At 41.4% G+C, this 20861-nt stretch overlaps 1 protein-coding gene across 1 annotated transcript in view; it reads right to left on the bottom strand.

Annotated features, from left to right (window-relative positions):
- Positions 1–266: 266 nt before the first annotated feature.
- Positions 267–20861, bottom strand: part of LOC126336598 (putative uncharacterized protein DDB_G0271606) — a 486990-nt gene continuing 466395 nt past the window's right edge. The window contains exons 2-3 of the mRNA XM_050000463.1: positions 15998–17851; positions 267–4426 (exon numbers count right to left, since the gene is read on the bottom strand). Of these exons, the coding sequence (XP_049856420.1) occupies positions 4211–4426; positions 15998–17851 (2070 nt within the window). The 3' untranslated portion in view covers positions 267–4210. The remainder of the gene's footprint in view (positions 4427–15997; positions 17852–20861) is intronic.

The raw sequence follows: 20861 nt of genomic DNA, 5'->3' as shown, positions 1-20861 counted from the left end.
GCATAGGCGTTGGTAAATCCTGAAGTCTTTCTTAATTCACATACTCTCTACAGTTTGTTAGTTTTTCTTGCACTGTCGAGAACAGCAAAATTTTCTGTAGCCATATTCCTTTTTTTACAGAACAAAAACTATAAAGTATTTGTGTTTTGGTTATAAGTACGATCAGTAATTTACATTGAGTGAATCTTTTTGTTTCGAAAATATATCGTAACATTTCCATGGTGATTAAAAGGAGCATTAATGAACACAATTGAAATCACAGAGAATAATTATAAAAAACAGCGAGACGTTTATTTGCAGTATAAGTTTTAATGGTACATTTTTAATTACATTGGCAAGAAGCTATGAACGGTGTACTGACATCGGCGATCACAATGCATTAGTCGACGAACAATGATACAAAATCGTTTGTTAAGACCTCCACTTTCTCACCGATCCAGTTTTTGGTCACTTGGAACAAGTTTCCATAGAATAAAAGCGGAGATAACTGTCCAGAAGATCTGTAAGCACTAGTATTGGAACTGAAATAAAGAATAACGATACTTTCATAACTAAATTACAAAAAAAGTCTGAAGAAACAAAAAACAAAGGAAAAAGTATTATCACTGGTCTCAGACTAGCTTATGAGCACAGTTCAAAGTCCATTTCATATTACAGAGTTTATATATCACAGACATCAATGTTTGTTAGCAATCTTGCTTTTGTATTGTCATTAATATTATAGGCACATTGTTGCGATATTGTTGAAATGTGGTTTTATTGTATACGACCGTTAGTTCGCTCTTTCAAGCACCTTTGATGTAGATTAGACGATATCTACACCACAGAGTCATAGAATCACTGTGAATTGAATAGCGACATTTGTTAAACACATTGATCGACCTTGAGGCGTTTGACTGTTTATATGTGCAACCTGCCAAATGGTATGCAAGAACTGTTAACTGTATCTTAGGTGGAAGAATAACATCTGCCTATGAGGTGAGTTCGGCGGTATTTCATGTTCCGTAGATTAGTGCCATGTCAGAGTTAGAGGGGAAAGCTAAACCAGTGCACACCTTGCCGACGCGACAAGTGCTGCCAGGGCCCAAATTCGGCCCAGCCGTCCAGGTGTGCCCAGATCCTGGACGGGCAGTCATCGCGCAGGCTGTGCTAGCCTACCTGGGACGCCACGCTGCTTAGGATCGAATCCGCGGCCAGGCTCTCGAACTCGCCACACGTATAACCGTCTAAGATCATACAATGATGAAACAGCGTAGGAAAATGTATAGATACAGCACAATAAATTATTTTGAAAAACAAGTAAATGGTATATAGCATTCCGCGATATCGACTGTTGTATGTTTCGAGCAGAATTTATTTATAACCTGTTGCGTAAGTACAACGTTAAAGACGAGATGCCGAGAAAATAATTCTAAACTGGAAGGAAGAATAGGAATTTTGATTTAGTAGTGTATCATTAACATCGTGATATGTCAGCAGAAAAAAAATTGTGCTCACAAGTACTCCCAAAGATAACAGTAATTTCAAAGTCGAAATTGAAATTATTGAAAAAGTTAACGAATTTAAATATCTAGAAGCCTTCTTCAATAGAACAAGTAACATCAAAGATGAAATTGAAATTGGATTACTAAGCACAAATAACGCTTGTTCTAGCTTGAAAAATGTCCTAAAGAGTAGAAAAATCTCTAGAAATAATAGAAATATTAATCTGCAACTATTTTTTAATTATCATTTTAAATTATGCAATTGAAGCCTTGACTCTAACAAAAAAAACGAATAAATGATTGGGATCTTGAAAGGAAAATACAATAGTTTTGCAGCAGTGAACGTAGAGGAGGGCGAATCTCGAAAAATTTACAGTTGTATTAGCTATTTGAAGGACTTGCCACGGCAGCAAAGATAAAAGGTAATACTGTTAATTGTATTGGAAAGAAGACAAATTCATAGATTGTAGCAGAAGAATTAGACTACCAGAATAGCCTAGAATCAGATTTCAGAAAATGTTGAAAAGACCTGAAATTTTTTAAAATTGCTAGTAGGACTGGCTATTGCAAAAAGAGACAAGTTGTTAAATCAGCAGCAAAGAAAGCATACGGCTTGTAACTGATTTGTAGTAATAATGATAATAGAGATTGAGGTCAATAGCGACGGAATAAACACTGTTAAGTGATACATAGTGATGAAAAACTGACGTTGGGATGACTGTGCTGCACTGCACATATTCTTTAGAAGTTATTGGCAAAAAATTGTGCCTGAACGAAAAAAAAATTGTGGACTATTTTTAATATTAACTTAGTGACGTTATAAAAAGGGAACCTAGTTGAAATGAAATAATCGGAGGAACAGTTAGGGTTGACTGTACTGGGGAAACCTCCCAGGGTTTTTCCTAGTGTACTTAGAGTAAGCGAGTTTGATACTTGAAAGAACGTACTTATTGTTGAGCAGCTGCCAAAAGTTCTGTTCAGAAGTTGTGACTAGAATACTGTGAGCGTTTGTTTAAACCAAAGAAGTTTTTGTCATAAATGAGTGTGAACTGCATCAAGCATGCTCTTGGCTCGGAAATAAGAAGTAACTCACAATCTGTCATTATCTACTAGAACCTAAATCGCAGAAATGGGAATATTTTTGAGGGCGCTGGGTAAGAAGCACTGGGAGATCAAAAGATTGACACAAGACTGCAAGACAAAAAACATAGAAAGCAAGCAAGACTAACGCATATACCATGGAATCTCGTAATGACGATTCTCAGCAAAGATATTGCATTAAGATGTAACTACAGGTGGGCAAAATAAAAGTGACCTGGAAAATATTTCAAGCACCTTAAGCTAGGCAACTAACCTTACATCATCCGCCCCAGGTGGGTTGGCTGTCTTAAGGTACATGAAACACTTTTTGAGGGCAGTTTATGTGCCCGTCCTGTAACATGGAAGCAATAGGAAGTTTATCTTCGGTATCAAAGCGAAGAAAGATAAATTAAATTTATACTTGCGTTAGTAAAAAGTAACCTCTTCGAACAAATTCTCAGCACTGTAGCTGAAGCCTCGCTCTTTAGCCACTATGACAAAGAGAGCCAGCTTAGACAAACTTTGCAAGTTCTGCGAAGACCCAGACCCAACTGCGTCAGCCTCACTAGTAAATGAGATGACCACTGGATCCGCGTTTCCTGTCACTCTACTAGAGGTAGCACATGCAAAGCGCATTTTATACAAGCAGCGGATACAAGCGGTTGCCGCTTAAGATCTTTGGCGACACTACGTACAGATTCAACATCGGAAATGTCTGAAACGTTATTTAGTATACCGAGTGCATATTTATAAAATATGCGCTTCAGAATTGTGACGGAAGCACGAAATCTTTAAACCAGGTAGTTAATGTTTCATCGAAACCGCAGCGATGCTGCAAAGGCGGTATGGCATCTCCGAGGGGAGGAACTAGAATCTCGTCTCGTACGTAAACGACACGAAGGCTATATGACATGCAAAACGCAAATCCAGCGTGATCTCTACAAATCCGGCAGTTAGTCCTTCTAGGTTAACGGCAGCGTAGCGTCCCAGCTGTTTCATTTGCTTTTCTTGACCGTTGAGCGACGTGCATAATGTTATATCGAATTCTGATCATCCCACGACACATTGCCTTATCTTTCCTTTCGACTGCTGCGTCCGTGTTTTGAATACAAAACGGAGGGATATATATTTAGTTTCAAATTTTGTGGTACGGTAATTCGTTACCTGGGGACATAGCCTCTTAGGCTAAATTATGTTGCGTCTTAAAGATGATTTTATATCTATTGTGAAGAGATCAGCTGCAGTGGGGAAAGGAGACGTCTTGTTTCGGCGTGAGCTGAATTGCAGAGCTTCTGTTTCGTAGCACACTGTGACTGCTACATGCAGTATATTGTTGTGACGTAAGCCTAGTAACAAAGATATTAGTGTATGTCATTTTCCCCACTTGTGAATGTATTTCCAGCCCTTTATGCTTTAGCATGCATATGACTTAAATAGGACTACTGGTCTTTTAATCTCTGTATTGAAACTCCTTTTGAGAATAGCAACGTGTATTGACAACAATTTTACAGTGGCTTTCTTATCGAACCTAAAAACACAGATCACAACCAGCAGGTCCGGGGAGCTGACTGCTGGCACATGCGCATCGTGGATCAGTCGCAGAGTCGGTAGGTAGCGGTGGGTGAGGCGTCGAGCGGGCAGTGACGTCAGAGGGAGAGGAAGTGGCTAAGCGCCTGGTCGATGAGCTTGGTAGGGGCGGTGCCGTCGGCCGTGTAGCGCACCGCCCTCAGGGGGTCGCCCTCGCTGTTGACGACGCCGTACTCGCCCACGATGAAGCCGTCCGGGGTTCGTTCCTCGACGCGGTACTTGCGGAAGCCGCGACCCTCCACCACATAGCCGGCCTTGTTGCCTGCGCTGTCCACCTGCAAAACCAACATACCTATGTAATATCACAAATAAGAAGGCGAGTAAATGAGTCAATCTCCCAAACCATCCAAATTTCCCAAAATTCCAGAGCCAGATACATGTCAGCGACATCACAATATGGTTAGGCTTCGGTAACTTAAGAAAACAAAACCATCTTAAATACTAGACAGAATAAATCATTAAATTCTGCCCCTACCCCTCACCAAAGCCATCAAGGCTACCAGATATTGCACATCCAGGTCCACTTCAACAATTTCAGTATTTGGTGTAGTCTTTGGAACCTTTAGACCACCTAAATGTCCCAGCTAACTGGCTGGATCAATAATTAAACCTCCTCAAGCCGTCTCTACATCACAATACTCACATGAAGATCTGTCTCTGCAAATTCACCATCTGGTGTAACCTTTGGTACCATAAGGCCATCCAAAAATCCCAAATACGAGGCTAATCAATCAGCGAGCCACCCAAAGCCATCCAGACTTCGAAAGACTCCACATTCAGATCCACTTGTTCATCTTCAGCCGCTGGTATAGCCTTTGGTACATTACATCACCCTAAAAGACCCAAATACAAGGGTGGATCAGTCCAACAAACCATCCACACTTCTTACGACTCCACATTCTGATCTAGTTCAACTATTTAACCATCTGGTGTAGCGTTTGCTACCTGAAGAACGCCAAAACATTTCAAGTATGAGGCTGGGTGGATCAGTAAGTCTTCGAGCCATCCAGACTTACCAACATTCCACATCCGGATTCGCTCAGCAGCTCACCATATAGCACAGACTCTGCTTTAAAGTCGAAAATCATCCCAAAGACGAGGCTGATTTAGCCACTATGTCTCCTGAAGCTATTTAGACTTACCAACATTCCACATTCAGATTCTCTTAACCATCTCACAATCTGATGTAGTCTTTGGTGCCTCGAAGTTATTGTCATTGGAAGTAACATGTTATGGTCAATTAGGTTGCGTCATATTCCTTTCATAACTTCTTCGATATTTTGAACCTCTTTCCTGCGATCTTTCTCATGAGTCTTCCAGGATCTCAGGGTAGCTGAACACTGTGAAAAACCGATTTCACGTTCAAGAAGTACGGGATATTTGACATCTTTGAGAAAACACCGAGTGAGGATCCTTTTATAATTGCACGCGCCAGTGTTTTCTGACAGCTCGCCACTTAAGCACAAAGAAATTATTACCCTGATAGGCAACGATCGTGGGTCGCATAAACGTCTCTCTGATTTTCGTTTCTCCGCCCAACACACGGAACTAAACACAATCAGAATGGATGGTATTTTCTGATTTTTTAAATTATTATTTATGTAAATTAAGGTCAATAGCGTATTACAGCAACTGGATTTAGAGTATAAGACATACAGCAGAAAAAAAATCAAACTAAACATAAAACGAGTATAAGAATGATTTTACATAGAAGAGCACCCAATGCAATTTGTGTAAGATCAACTGCGGAGAATATGACGTATGCTAAGGCAAAAACTAAACTTCAGAAAGCAAAATACACCGATTTCAGCGCATATACAGGATTCAAACAAACAAAATGTTCAAATGTGTGTGAAATCTTATGGGACTTAACTGGTAAGGTCATCAGTCCATAAGGTTACACACTACTTAACCTAAATTATCCTAAGGAGAAAGACACACACCCATGCCCGAGGGAGGACTCGTACCACCGCCTGGACCAGCCGCTCAGTCCATGACTGCAGCGCCTCAGACCTCTTGGCTAATCCCGCGTGGCTATACAGGAGGACAATACTCAGGGATGTGACAGAAACGCTTATTTGAACAGTAAACTTCATATAGACGTATGCCGTATTCCGAATGGTTCCGAGATATTTTAAGGTACATTAGTTTCCGAGCTAGTCGCTCGCACGCATGTTTCTTACCCACACAATTCCTTTGAGGTTTTATTGTGGCCCAACCTACCTCACTGCTTGCAATTTCTGTGTTCGGGCTGTCATTAATGTAGTATGATATACGCGCGTTTGTCTTTTGTGTGTCATGAGTGAAGTTGTGCGAGGGATTGAGAATGGATCAGAGAAAATCATCTGTTAACTGTGTTTGTCCCACGCTGTCTAAAATGCCATGCATCTACAGTACTGAGGAATGTACAGATATAGTGTTTATTCACGGCTTCTGCGATTCTAGTGCTTCTGCTGCAATCAAAGGATACCGTCGGCGTTTTCCGACACATCGAATTCATGATCATAGAATATTTACCAGAGTTTTGAGCACATTGCGTGAAAGAGACATGTTTCCAAGTTCCCATTTTTCTTCTTAACGTGTGGTCAAACAACCTGTGGAAGAATAGCAACACATTGTTGGAGGTTGCAGCGATGTCCTACTTCCAGCACACGGTGGCTTTCAGCACGTATCACTGTCTCGTTGACGACAATGCCACAAGAATTTTGTTATGAGAGTGATAATTGTCCTTTCTTTTCGCTATTACTATTCACAGACGACGCCACGTATATACTGCATGGGGTCAAGACGCATAATAAACATCGATGGCCGGCCGTGTGGCTAAGCGGTTCTAGGCGCTTCAGTCTCGAACCGCGCGACTGCTACGGTCGCAGGTTCGAATCCTGCCTCGGGCATGGATGTTTGTGAGGTCCTTAAGTTAGTTAGGTTTAAGTAGTTCTAAGTTCTAGGGGACTGATGACCTGAGGTATTAAGACCCGTAGTGCTCAGAGCAATTTGAAACATTTTAAACATCGATGGTCGCAGGAAAATCACGCGCTACATTGGAAACCAATTTGCAGACAGGTTTTGCGATTAATGTTTTGTGTGGCATGATCGGTAACAACGTTCAAGTTGTCGTTCTTTTCATATCCCTGAATACTGGCCATTCCTCTTAGGACACCCTGTATACGATATAAGATAAAGATACTATAGAATGAAACAATTACTAAGGTATGTTTCCTCTCCAAATGGCAAATTTGCAGCATACAATCTCAAAAATTTATCACAAAAGATGAATGTTATGGCTCTTCAAGGTAAATTCTCGATAAGGTTAAGATCAGGTAGTTAACAAAGAAATAACTGAATAGATGTAATATTTTAAATGTGTGGGCTGCGATACGAGTTGTAATGATATAAAGGATGATACAGAACCGAAATCAATGGGAGGTTATTCAAGGATATTATCTAAGTCTCCGGTGGCTCGTTACAGAGTAAAATTACAGTTGTGATTTATTCAATTTTGGCCCAAAGATCTTCACAACGATGAAAAATCGCAATGGCCAAAATGTATATGTTTTTAAGAAGGAATCAGTTGATACAGATGCAGGTGGAAACATCATGAGACTGAATGGGAAATGAAAAACTAACTCTGGACTGCAATCTGAACGGAAGGATAGACATAGGTCGACCAAGGAAACGGTAGGTGCAAACTTAATGAAAACTGAACAACTAGGCGCCTAATCCTGTGTGTCAAACGACGAAGATGTACTTTACGGGAGGAGCAAAGCTGGTGGTACAGCACACTTTCGCCTCATTGCCGTAAATACTTAATATATTAACTCTCAATTTCTATACATAACTTTGGTTCAATTGAGTACATCTCAGAAATTAATGTGGGAACAATTATAGTTACAAATACAGATAACAACAGTGTAATAATAATAATAATAATAATAATAATAATAATAATAATAAAGGGAGTTAAAAACAGCAATAATATTGATTAACATATCTGAAACTATGTTTAGAATCATCAGAAAGGGAAGTAATAGTGAAATAGAAGGAGACTGAAACGACAGTGATATTAGCTGTGAGAGGGAGCAGAACATCAATAGACAACTCTTGAGACAAGGGCGAGAGAAAAGTGTTGAGGGGGCGGTATTGATAAAAGTGAGCTCCAGACAAGCATATGGAATAGATAGCTATTTAGGTATAAGGTGGACCAGTAACTGTCTCTTGAAGTTTGAAATGAATTTAATTTGTCTCATATTTTGAAGCTTATCATTTCAAAGAAAGGTTTCGATGATTCTTAGAAGATGTCCATGTTACCTAATGCCACAGAGAGGGTTTTACATGGTTGATAACCAGCATATCTATTCTGCTCTTCAGGTAACAGTAGTAGCAGTATTCGTAGTGTGTAGGGATTGAAGAAAAGTGCAATGATTGTAAATACAATAGTACAAATTTAGGTTATGACAGTATCTAGGCTTATCAGCACTTAGGTATGATAATTGTTGGTAAGCATGAGTGATATGGTCGTAATAGCGAACGCAAGAAATGTATCACACACAAGAATTCATCGCCAGTTCCAGCATGTGTGAGCTCTCTCTCGAAAGTACTTGCAGAATAAGTTTGTCATAAACAGGTAAGAGGAGTGTTAGTGATTCCACGCGTTTCTTTTCAAGCTCGAGAGAAACTATTTTCTTATATTTGCATAGTGAATTAAGTGACGCAGGCACTTTCTTACTGAGCACAGTTGTGCGTTCAGTCCAGTCTAATTAATGGTCCAGAATTAACCCCAAGTCGTTTGCAAAAGAAGGAAAGGTTATTTCTGTGCCGTCTCGGATTAATGGTGGAAGAGTTTCTCTGGACTGAGGGAAAGTAAGTCTTTTATGAGTGAATAAGACACCTTTCTTTTTAGGTGGGTTCAATTTCAAACCCGTGTTTTGTGTGTACTCTAATAAGGCAAATAAATCAGCACTTACATCCTGGATGGCTATGCACAGTTTTGTTGGACTTACAGATTGGAGTAGCTAAAGATCGTGAGCGTAGAACTGATATTTTCGTTTGGAGATAAAAATCGGCACATCAGCGGATAATGAGAAAAGCAATGGACTCAACACTGATCCTTGTGGCACATGTGGTACTACATCTTTGCATTCTGACCTTTTTGTTTCAACCTTTACATACCGTTGGTGGTATGCAAAATATTAGCGGAATCATTAGAGGGTCTCGAACCGATGCTTTGGGCCTCACATTCAATTTTCCGTCAATACGAGAACGGCTGGGTAAGGATTTGTATGTGTGATGACGCTAGATATCGCTACGTCGTGACAAGGAGACCTTGTACCTCCCTAGCCTCTTGACATACGGAATCTTAAGGAAGATTTATGCGGTGTGCAGTTAAACATCACTCCGCAGGAAATACCCAGAAGTGAAGTGTCAGGAGTATTGTGTAAGAACGACATTCCATTGCCGCCGTCCCGCTTACGGAAGCACCAGAGCAAGAGCGTATTCCATTAGCGAGTCGGCTCTGTCCTTAGGGTGTCGATAGCAGCTTCACAGACGGAGCCGTGAATCCACATCGTCACGCTTGTAACTCTGCGGCCGACCTTCCACGGGATGGAGTGACTTCTGATAATTAGTTTCCTGCAGAGTTAGTCTCGCATTAGCCACCGGCGCGCTGTTCGGCTGTGTTGATTTAGAGGACAGCGCAGCGCCCGTAAAAAAGAGGTATCATGCATGCAAAGTGGCAGATTAGCCCTCTAGGGATCATTACTGCCACGAGCGGGCGCTAATAAGATTCGGAAGACTGCAGCTTAAGCTTCACAATTTAGAACACTTGTTAACGGGAATGGGTTCCCTTCAGTCGTTTATCTTTTCATCAACGAAGGTTGGTCTGCGATGGGTGAGTTTAATATCCAATTGATGTCGAGGTCTCTCTCTGTCGAGATTTTAACTTTCTGTCAATGCGGAGGTCGTTATGGACAGGCGCTGAAATACCTGCCCGTAAATTTGTAGCTAAACGAAGACCTATGATAAAAAAACACGGATATATTTCACCGAGAGAACATTTATAGATTGAGTTACTGAATTAATTTTAGGTAATTATTATAAATACGACTCAAGAAACAGGGTGACCAGTCGTTTAATACAAAATATCAGTACAGGGAGTCTACTTCGCAGAGAAGACGAAGGGCTTCATGAGAATAGACATGATTAGAAATGAAGATAGTAGAACAGAATTAAATACTTTCAACATGAATGAAAAAATTCAAATATATCGTGAAGATTAGACAACGCCTCATGAGAATGTCAGGTCACAGAACTTCTGAGAAGATGCTGAACAACAAGCTGAATGGCTAAACAGGCATTAGAATACCCTGAAAAAATGGAAACAGGCAACAGCGTAATCCTTGAGAGGAAGAAGAAGAAGATAATAGTTTTCACTTATTAAACCACCTTTTTGGGCAATTTCGTAATAATCTGAAGTAAATTTTAGATTACGGCATCCGTATTCTTTCATTGCATAATTCATCGCAGTATATAATTTAGCTCTGGTTTGTCTATAGCAGTTCGTCTCGAAAAGAGGTTATAAGGTGAACATCAACAAAAGTAAAACAAAGGAGACGGAATCTAGTCGAATGAAATCAGATGATTCTAAGAAAATTAGGTCAGGAAAAGTGAACACGATAAGTGGTTGAATAGTTTTTCTGTCTGGGCAGCAAAATAACTGACCGTGGCCGATTTAGAGAGATAATCAAAATCACGGTGGCAGCAGCAAGAAAAGATTCTCTGAAAAAGAGGAATTTCTTAACATGGAATTTGAATTTAAATATTAGAAAGCCTTTCCTGAAACTGTTTGTGTGCAATGTAGCCTTGCGCGGAAGTGAAACGTGGCCGATATGTAGTTCAGCCAACAAGATAATAGAAGCTTTTGAAATGTGATGCTAAGGCAATGCTCTACTTATATATTTGTATGTTGTGCATATTTCTTTCAACAACTGTCTCATAACATCAAAGGTATTTTCATAAATCCGTGGAAATGAAATTTTTTTCTATAGTTCGCTACAAAAACATAGATAACTTTTGTTTTCGTTTCTAATAGAAAATTGTCAAAATGAACACCCGGCAATGCTGGTTTTGCCTGGTAGTTAGAAGTGAAGCTAAAGGCGCGAAATTCTTCTGTTTTCATGTTTTTACGCTCGATATTCTAAAATGTGAAGGATTTCGAGTATATTGTAGTGGAACTTCTAGCACCAAAATAAAATTTCTTTCCTCTACGTGTAACAAAGAAAATCTTTATTTAACCTTTTTTATGAATGTATAAATTGCTGTTGACCCATTTTTACAGCTGCAACCTTTACCGTGAAACCACTGTAACTTCTGAAATGAGAGTACTTTTCCCTTTCTATTTCGACATCACTTACTTCACTCACTTCTTCGACTCGCATCCTTACCGATGCGAAGAGGAATACACTGGCGTCCTAGAATGTAGTTAAATAAATTATGACGTGGTATCTTGAATTTCTCGTACAGTATACTATCACATCATGATTCTCCTGAATACATGAGAAACTTAAGGATTCGTGTCCGGGCTCTTGTGCCTAAAACTTTAAGTGGTTCAATGGCAAGTACCTTGCGCCAAGATGTAAAGGTAAAATATGAAGAGATCTCATCGCGCTACGAGAAGAGATTGAATAGTGATGCAATGTACATTTACGAAATATCTTATCAAGATGGTTTATTGTTCGGCACAAACACTTAATTACCTGTTTCGGCCGACAGGTGACAGTTTCTAGATACAACATAGAGTGGTTTAAGAGGAAGAAAGTTGTGATTCGAAATGTGATTTAAAAATAGGATTCTTTTGTCGTAAAATATTTCTATGCCACAAGACAAATATTCAGTGTGGAGCAAAACTGAAGACAGCGCATTGCCTGGCTTTAGCTCACCCTAAACGAGCTTTACCTTTCGGGGTTCTTACATGTATTCTTGTTTTCCAAACAAATCTAATTATTTTCCATCAAGAACGTTAGGCTATCTGGTCTTTGAAATAGTTCCGTAACGTTCCTTACTTATATTGATGGACCACTACATCTGAGGATGACAAGATTGGCTTTCCTACATCCAAAGAACTGTTTACAATATTCTACGTTGTAGCTCCAGCTAAGATAGGAGTACTGGCACATGTTGGGACGTTAACTCGGATCGTGAGACTAACTAGAACCTTGATTAGATCACTGCTAGTGACAAAGAAGGGGATGGATGCACGTCTAGGTCTGACAAACCATTTTAATATTTCTGGTATATTTCATTACACCGCAATACAGAAAGAGTATGTCGTTTGGTGAACAAGCTAAAAGCTGTAGCTATGTCATTCTTCACCATAAGCTTCCTTACTGGCTTATTAATCCAACAGACGAGACAAGAGTTCCCCAAGAATATAATATAATAGCAGAGATCAACTGAGAAATTCGATACGAATAGGGTCGTCAAGCATGCATAGATGGTTCATTTGGTAACAGGGACACTAGATGAAGCTAAGGTGCTAAGATTGACTTCCCATCAGGTTTATATCTTCGTCTGTTAGGAAGCTTGAAATCTATTTGGTGATCACAGTTGGTCACATTATCATTGTGAAAGAAAATTGCATTGTTATTAGAACACCGTACTTGTCTACCGGTTCGGAGCCTTTAGCATTAAAATTATATGGTGCAACGATTAGAAGAATCATACTAAAGAGATATCTAAAGACACTCCTGGACGACATAATTTCATACATGATAGAGATCACGCATGCAGAATGCTTTGAATATGATGCACCGAATTATAACCACTGAAAATTTCAACTTGCCTTGAAAACAGAGTTACTACTAATTTAGATACCTTAAAATCAGTTGTACGATATGACGCGAGTGTTTGGACACATATAGATTCCAGCTTGTCAAACCATTAGAAAAGCTCAAAGAGGAGTGCTATTGAGGTTAACGAGGTCCTATCAGTAATGCTGGGAATGTGCCCATCGGACCAAGAAATCAGGAAGAGAGGAGCGCTGTATTGCTTTAAAAACGACTTGGAACTGAAGTCAAGACACAAAGATTGGTACAAGATAGCCTGTTACGCCTGTAGCAAAATAAATGGGACATTGTAGGCACAGGCACGACAACATATCAACTCATTTCTTCCCAACATCCCAACGTCCGCGACAGACTGAAATCGAGATTGCCGTGCGGAATGGTGTTAACCTGACCGGTCATGACTCGCTTGTTACATAATATGCATGAATAACAGTCGCACAGGGGGCAATGTGGTCAGTCGTGAACAAACGCTGCGGGACTGTGCGCTCAATGAAAATACAGGAGGTAATGGTAGTCAGACATTAAGAAAGCTCGATCCCAAAACAGCGCTGAGGAAAGAGTCGATTTGCGAATTTTGGTCGATACTGCAGCCGTTGCAGCCAGAAAGACGAAGGAGGTCTTCACGAGGAATTCAACCAAGCTTCAGCATGCTGCCATCCCAGCAAAATAGCATTAGTGCCGATGGAAAAAAGACGCTGGGGTCGGCGACCACTGAACGGACGATTTTCAAGACTTCAGACCGTGTTGGTGCAAGTGATTACTGAAATCTGGACGTTACAATGGCTGTTGACCGGGGTAGTTTGAGGAAATAGCGGAAACAACTTTCTCAGTTTAGATGTACTGCAATAAATGAACAAAATCACAAGTGTGCTGATTTTATTCATGGAATCGATAGTGCTAACAGTAGTATTAGCAGTCAAGTAAGTGGTTAACTCACGAGCGTGCACGCCTATGTATAAAGTGCGCCAACCACAAATAACGTTGTCTTGTATCGTTACAAATTTGCTCAAAAACTGCGAGCCCGTACCTATTCCTTCTTTATTGCATCATCTAACACACTGGCAAGTGAGCAGCAGTAGTACAGAATAAAAAGCAAGCTAGGCGAAAAACAATGTACGATGCGTGCAAGAAAATTCCGAGCTAGTGGCACAGTTCCACAACGAGACAGTTGTCTTCGAGGTATAATTAGCAATAGAATAAGTGGTTGGCTGTGATCACATGCTTAGAGAATGTCATTATTGTTGGGTAATATTTGTACGCGTCATCAGAGTGATATAATGAATGTTTATTTTGTTATTGTTTAATTAAACATTGGTTATCTCATATAATCGTTGTTTAATTAAACTGAGATTAAACTGTGATTTCACTCATACATGTTTACCTTCTTAACGTAAAGGCATCTAATCCTTATATTTGTGCAAAGTGTTATAAAAAGCGGTCATTGAAAGCGCAGGGACACTATATTGAAGGTATGGAATGAGATGACTTCCAAAAATGATGATGGAAATAAATAAAAATTTATGTGCGTTATTCATGAAATGACAATCGTACACTAGTGCACATTGCTATAATTTGTCACAATGAATGATTTTTTAAATTTTGAAACAGCATTGTTCACAGTTTCCGTTCCTATCATTAGTATATCTCGTAATATGTATGCTTGACTATACTTCTGCATTTTAACCATGGCATCAACTTCTCAGAGAAAAAGTTCTGTCCGAGAAAATTTTGTGACAACCTGCGCGGCACCCGGTTGATTGTCAGAGACTTTGGAGTTAGATGCCACTGGTTATTTACGAGTAGATAGGAGAAAAAATTATTTATGAAAAAAAAATTTGTACCAAGAACACAAATATCAGATAATGGTGTTGATAAGTACTAATATAGAGTTAAGACCATGTTAGGTACTAAAATAGTTGGGGAGATTGTGGTAATTTGAAACAGGACTGGATACGAAGCGCCATAGTATTTGTAGCCTGCTAATATGTTTGCAATAGTTTTGCAGACGTAGAAAGTGTTTTCTTTTCTTTCTTTTTTGCTTTTGTCGGAGCGTTCCTTTCTTGTTGAAATCAGAATTTTTCCGTAATGTTTGTTGCACGAATAAACTTTTTTTATTGGTTTGGCCTACTAAGGGCCACATGAATTAACTTAGGTATTCTTTCTTCCCTTCTTCATTTCTGTCCAGTAATGTTTCATTTTTTCCCTACATTTTTCTCATCTTTTTTTCTGCCATTTTGCATCTGTTTTATTTTTGTTTTCTCCTGGAGGCCTTTGAAATCTCTTACTTTTACTCTGAACCTTTATCTTTCTCCAGTTTCTGCATCCATTGTTTACATTTCCCTCAGGTCTGCTTTAACTTCTTTTATCCACGTCATTGATGTTTTTGGGTTTCTTTTAAAGAACTTAAAAGCTGTTTCTGTTATTTTGCTTTCATCGAGCGTTTTTAGGTACTGATACAGTGGAACTCTCCTGTTAATCGTCGTGTCTAATGTTTGCTCTATTGCACTGTTTCTTCATAAATTTATTTCCATTTCCCATTCTCATATTTTGGTTCCAATGTTTTCCTGATTACTTTCCTGTCGTTCTTTTCTATTCCACCTGATTGTTTGGCTAGATTTAAGGCTCAAAAAATGGCTCTGAGCACTATGCGACTTAACGTCTGAGGTCATCAGTCGCCTAGAACTCAGAACTAATTAAATCTAACTAACCTAAGGACATCACACAAATCCATACCCGAGGCAGAATTCGAACCTGCGACCGTAGCAGTCGCTCGGTTCCAGACTGTAGCGCCTAGAACCGCACGGTCACTCCGGCCGGCTAGATTTAAGGAAAGGCATTTTAATGCAGAAAGGCATTCTGGTTTAATGACAGTAGTATAATATGCTGTACACATTAGATTATACACAAAAATGTTTGTCGTGAGCCTATGTTGTCTATCTAGATAATGAGCCTGCAATTGTGAAGACAGAATAAATAATTTAGGTAAAAAATAAGCGATAATCATACCTGCGGATTTTCTGGCGCAGACACAGGGGCCGTCGAGGGCTGAGTGGTTTGCGACGCGTCTTGGGGCTGGATGCCGTGTGCACGGCCATTGGTGACTACACTCAGCTGCTCGTCCACCTCATAGTTCTGTTCGGGTTGCTCGTAGTTGTGCTCTGAGGGTTCAGAGTGGCTCTGATGGTGGTGAGCTGGCGACTGCTGGTCTTGCTGCTGCTGCGACTGCTGTTGTTGATGGTGCTGCTGCTGCTGCTGCTGCTGCTGTTGGCCTTGGTGACCGAAACTCTTGCGACCGCGCTGAGGAGTCCAACCGTGGCGCCTCACCGGCTCGGGTTGGCTCGGCGGCGGCCCGCTGTAGAACTGGACGCGGCTGTTGGATGTGGGCGACGACACGCGTGACTCGTAGTTGACCACGGCGGGCGCTGGCACCTCTACCACTGTGGCGATCGTCTGGTCGCTGCCATCGTCGTGGTAGTTGTGCTGCCTGTTGTGGTGGTCTCGCTGCGCGTGCAACGCCGAGATATCCGATGGGGAGGACTCCTCGACGCTGAACTGGCTGCGCTGTACAGCCGTCGCCGCCGGCTGGTCCTCGGTCACGAGTGACGTGGGAACCACCTGCTGCTGGTCCTCCACGGCTCGTTCTTGAGACGCCTGTGCAGAATCGGGCAACGACGTCTGCGAGTACTGCCTCGCACCATCATCTTCCGTCCGACTAGAGACAAAATTGTCGTGACTGGAAGATTCACTGCTGTGGTGAAATGGAGAATCGCTCGGTTGAGCTGTACCGAACGGTTTACTTCGTGCAGTGTTGGGCGGTGATGAGGGACCCTGCACAACCGACGAAGAGACCCGGACGGAGATTACTTGTTGTACTGTCGAACTTTCGGGCCGAGAAGTCGGCTGTCCAGGGTGGTTAACAACTATTTGAGTAGCTTGAGTGGGATGGGAGGAGAACCACGAATTGGAGGTGGACTGGGGAAAGGCAGTACTGTGTCCCTGGTAACTGTGGTCTTGACGCTGCTCGTGGAGCGTTACAGTGTGATAGCTGGGACTGGGACCAACACTGCTGTGAAACAGGCTTCCTGTCTCGGCACCTCGACCTGTTGACGACTGATAGTGGACATTAGGGTCTGGCACAGAATTGTGCGGACTACTGCTGTGGTATGCACCATTCGTTGAGGTTTGGTGAGGGCTACGATGCTGAGTGCCACGTGTGTTTTCATCCTGATGCTGCACATAGAAGCTGGTGATCCTCGACGCAGAGAGTACGCCGTCACTGGCGTGTTGGTCGCCATCATTAGGGTCTCCGGCGGTAAGTGATATCAGTTCCTGTTTCGATGTGACGATATCTGTGACTACCGATATACTGCTGTCGGGAGGAAGGGTGACGTCGGACGTCGTGGGAGAGTTCTGTGGCGGGTAAGTCCTGTAGTGGAGTTCGGAAGCGGAATCCTCGATCCGCTGGGTGGGTTCTGTAGAAGACTGGAACGTCTCGCCGTCGCTTTCTGCCGGTGGTTTGTCGTACGTGCTGCTGTAATCTTGGTGGCGGGTGGACGGGCCAGAGAGTGGGCTCTCGGTGGTAGCGCTAAAGGGCGTCGGGGTGGCGCGGGAAGAGGTCAAAGTTGTGCTGGAGCTCTTGGGCGCCAGGCGGGCACCGAAGCCGATGTCCTCCGGCGCCGTGGTGGAGTCCCGCAACCTGGGTTTGGCCACCTTCTGGGGAGTCCGCGGCAGTGACGACCCGATGAACACCGACAGGAAGTCGGTCCCCGCGATCAGGTCGTCTGCTCGTGGGCGGGGCCGCCCCGAGGAAGCGCGGGCGGGTAGGCCCGCGCTCGGCCCCACTAGTGCCACGCACGTGATCTGCAACAGAGCGCCGCGAGCGGTCATTGCCCTGGACTCAAACACTGTGCGTCAGTCAGCTAGGCTTTTTGTTTATTTACTTATGCGTGTATTTCACCTATCTTACCAGGCTTCGCCGGCCAGAGTGGCCGAGCGGTTCTAGGCACTTCAGTCTGGAACTGCGCGACCGCTACGGTCGCAGGTTCGAATCCTGCCTCGCTCATGGATGTGTGTGACGTCCTTCGGTTAGTTAGGTTTAAGTAGTTCTAAGTTCTAGGTGACTGATTACCTCAGAAGATAAGTCCCATAGTGCTCAGAGCCATTTTAACCATTACCAGACTTCCTCAACGAGTTCAAATGGCTCTGAGCACTATAAGACTTATGAGGTCATCAGTCTCCTAGAACTTAGAACTACTTAAACCTAACTAACCTAAGGACATCACACACATCCATGCCCGAGCCAGGATTCGAACCTGCGACCGTACTGGTGGCGCGGCTCCGTACTGAAGTTCCTAGAACCGCTCGGCCACCGCTGCCGGCTCCTCAACGAGTAAACATTATAGTTTTTACAGTGCACAGCAAACAAAAATCGTTTACCGCATACCACACTGGTGTAGAGGAGGTCTACCAAATTGATATAAAATACTTGTGGCCCATGAAGTAGGAAAACTACCTCAAATTTCCATACAACAACCATCAAAGCTACAATGTATGTCAAAGACTTTCAGTATTGCGTGCAAAGTATTAGTTCTCGAGAAAAAATGAACACTTTTTGTAGCAAATTTAATGTAGTTTAATTTTGTACGGGTATTCGTTTCCGCTAGAGACCGAGATTTTTGACTGATTCTAGAGAAACGTATAAAAATGTCCTTCAAACGCAATCCCCCTCCCCCCTTTGCACACGCACTTACACTGCTCAACTCATGATTTTTAGTATGTTCATCAATGTATTTAAATTTGTCACTACACGAATCGTTTCGCATCGGCGACATTTATTTCTCACCGTTTTATGGGCTGTTGGGAGGTCATCTGCTTAATCACCAACTTATAAATCGTAAACCTGATGTTTGCGTGGTTTTTACTTCAAATTTTGTGAATTAGAACAGCAGAAATTAAACAGTTAATTAGTTTTTTATGTGTGGCCTTGTTACTGCGAAACTAATGCATTCGCCGGTGTTAAGTCGAGATCGATTTCTAAGCGTAATTAGTTTATGCATAACGTTTGAAAAAGTCTTTTTTCTTTGAATACCTTCACAGGAAAGTGTACATAAAAATGTTTACGAAATAGCTGACAAAGCCAATGGAAGTTAACACAACAAAAGATGTCCAATACTAAAAATAGTTTGTGCAGTCGACTGTTATTGCAGAGTGGTTGGAGGAACAGCAATTAGCAACATACTAAAAGTCATGACAGCCGGGGCGTGAGTGAGAGGATCCGGGGGCGTTTCGGTCCACTTTTGCAGGTCCCTGTTGCATAGTTCCGACACCACGGCCCCTAGCGAAAACGTATCCTAGTACAAAATTAAACTGCTTCAAATGTCCGACATAAAAGATCGTATTCAATTTTTCTCTAGGACCAATAATTTTCTCCCAGAGACCGGGAGAGTACTGAAAATCTCACACGCCGCAGATGCGCTTAAGCTTAAGTCATTTTTGTAAGTCAGTTCAGTACCCTGAACTGATGAGCTACAATTATCTGTCCCATAGCAAATTGTTCATCACGACTTTCTCTACAGCACTGTGGTAAGTTGTAATCAATTACCTACACCCTGTACAATAATAGTAATTGTATTAATAAAATTCAGGGAACTGGCCTAGGCAAGATTGGTTACGAAATCTGTTGTCCCAAAATCGGAACAGCTTTCATATTTACAAGAGGTAGCTACATATAATAGACAGTGGATCTCAAAATACAAAAAAGACAGTACCACACAGTTATCAAGCCTGAGTGTCTTTTTGGGGTTGAGACACTCGCTATAAACAGAAAAAAGAGACATCGAAGTAATATAAAAGAAACAACGAAAAGAAATCAATAATATTTCTAAGTTTAAATTATATTAAACTAGTAACGTAAAGACAAAGTGCAAATACAGAAACTGAAAAGTACATCAACATGTATTCGGATACTGAAAAACGAAGGCTAAAATTCTGTGTTTTAAAAGAGCGAAACCAACCACTGCGGAATTTCACGAAACTCGCAATAAAGCGAAAACTGAAAGAGTGAAATTGATCAGTGCACTAACAAATCACCTGAAAGAAACAGTAATTACACAACGTGTGAAAGGAAAATATTTAGGCAGAAAATGCACGACCTCACAATTGACTTGTTGGGTAAACCTACAGCCGGAACAGTTTGGTCTGACGAGTGTGCAAGAGCCAAATCTGTGAAAATGAAAGTAATTTGTGCCCAAAGGACAGCTAAATTTAACGCGGAATATGCGCCATGTTGTATATCGTGTGGTCCGGAAAGGCCCTACCTTGAGTAATGATAATAAGTATAATGTTAGATCAGTAAAATTACAGACTGACAACCTAATTTATTTTTCAATTTCAGGGATGACCTCGGATTTCCTACTCTCTACAATTCGAACTTAAAATCGTAGTAGAGAATATCAGCGTTCTTTGCGAAAGGTAAGATCCTGCCAGAACAGATTTTTAACTTAAAACCAATAATTTGCCACAGGATGTTAACCAGAAACTGATAAAAGCATCGTTTATTGATTTCGAGAAAGCATTTGATTTTGTAGCCAGAAAGACAATAGATCAAAATCATTAGAGAATTTAGTGTTATATCAAATTTAGCGAACATAATTCGTGAACCTTAACGAATACAATAGCTAAAGTGATACGCATCTGAACCATTTAAAATACAAACTGCCGTAAGACAAGGTGACGGTTTACCACTTTTATTGTTTAACTGCGTTTTAGAACAAATTCTAAGATTCCGGTACTGCACCTAACAAGTCGCAAAACTGAAGTAATAATTTTGGGAAGGAAATCAAATCGAATGAGACAGACTGTCATGCTTTTG

This window comes from Schistocerca gregaria, chromosome 2, assembly GCF_023897955.1.
Source record: "Schistocerca gregaria isolate iqSchGreg1 chromosome 2, iqSchGreg1.2, whole genome shotgun sequence".
Lineage (NCBI taxonomy): Eukaryota > Metazoa > Arthropoda > Insecta > Orthoptera > Acrididae > Schistocerca > Schistocerca gregaria.
This window is presented reverse-complemented; position numbering and strand designations above follow the sequence as displayed.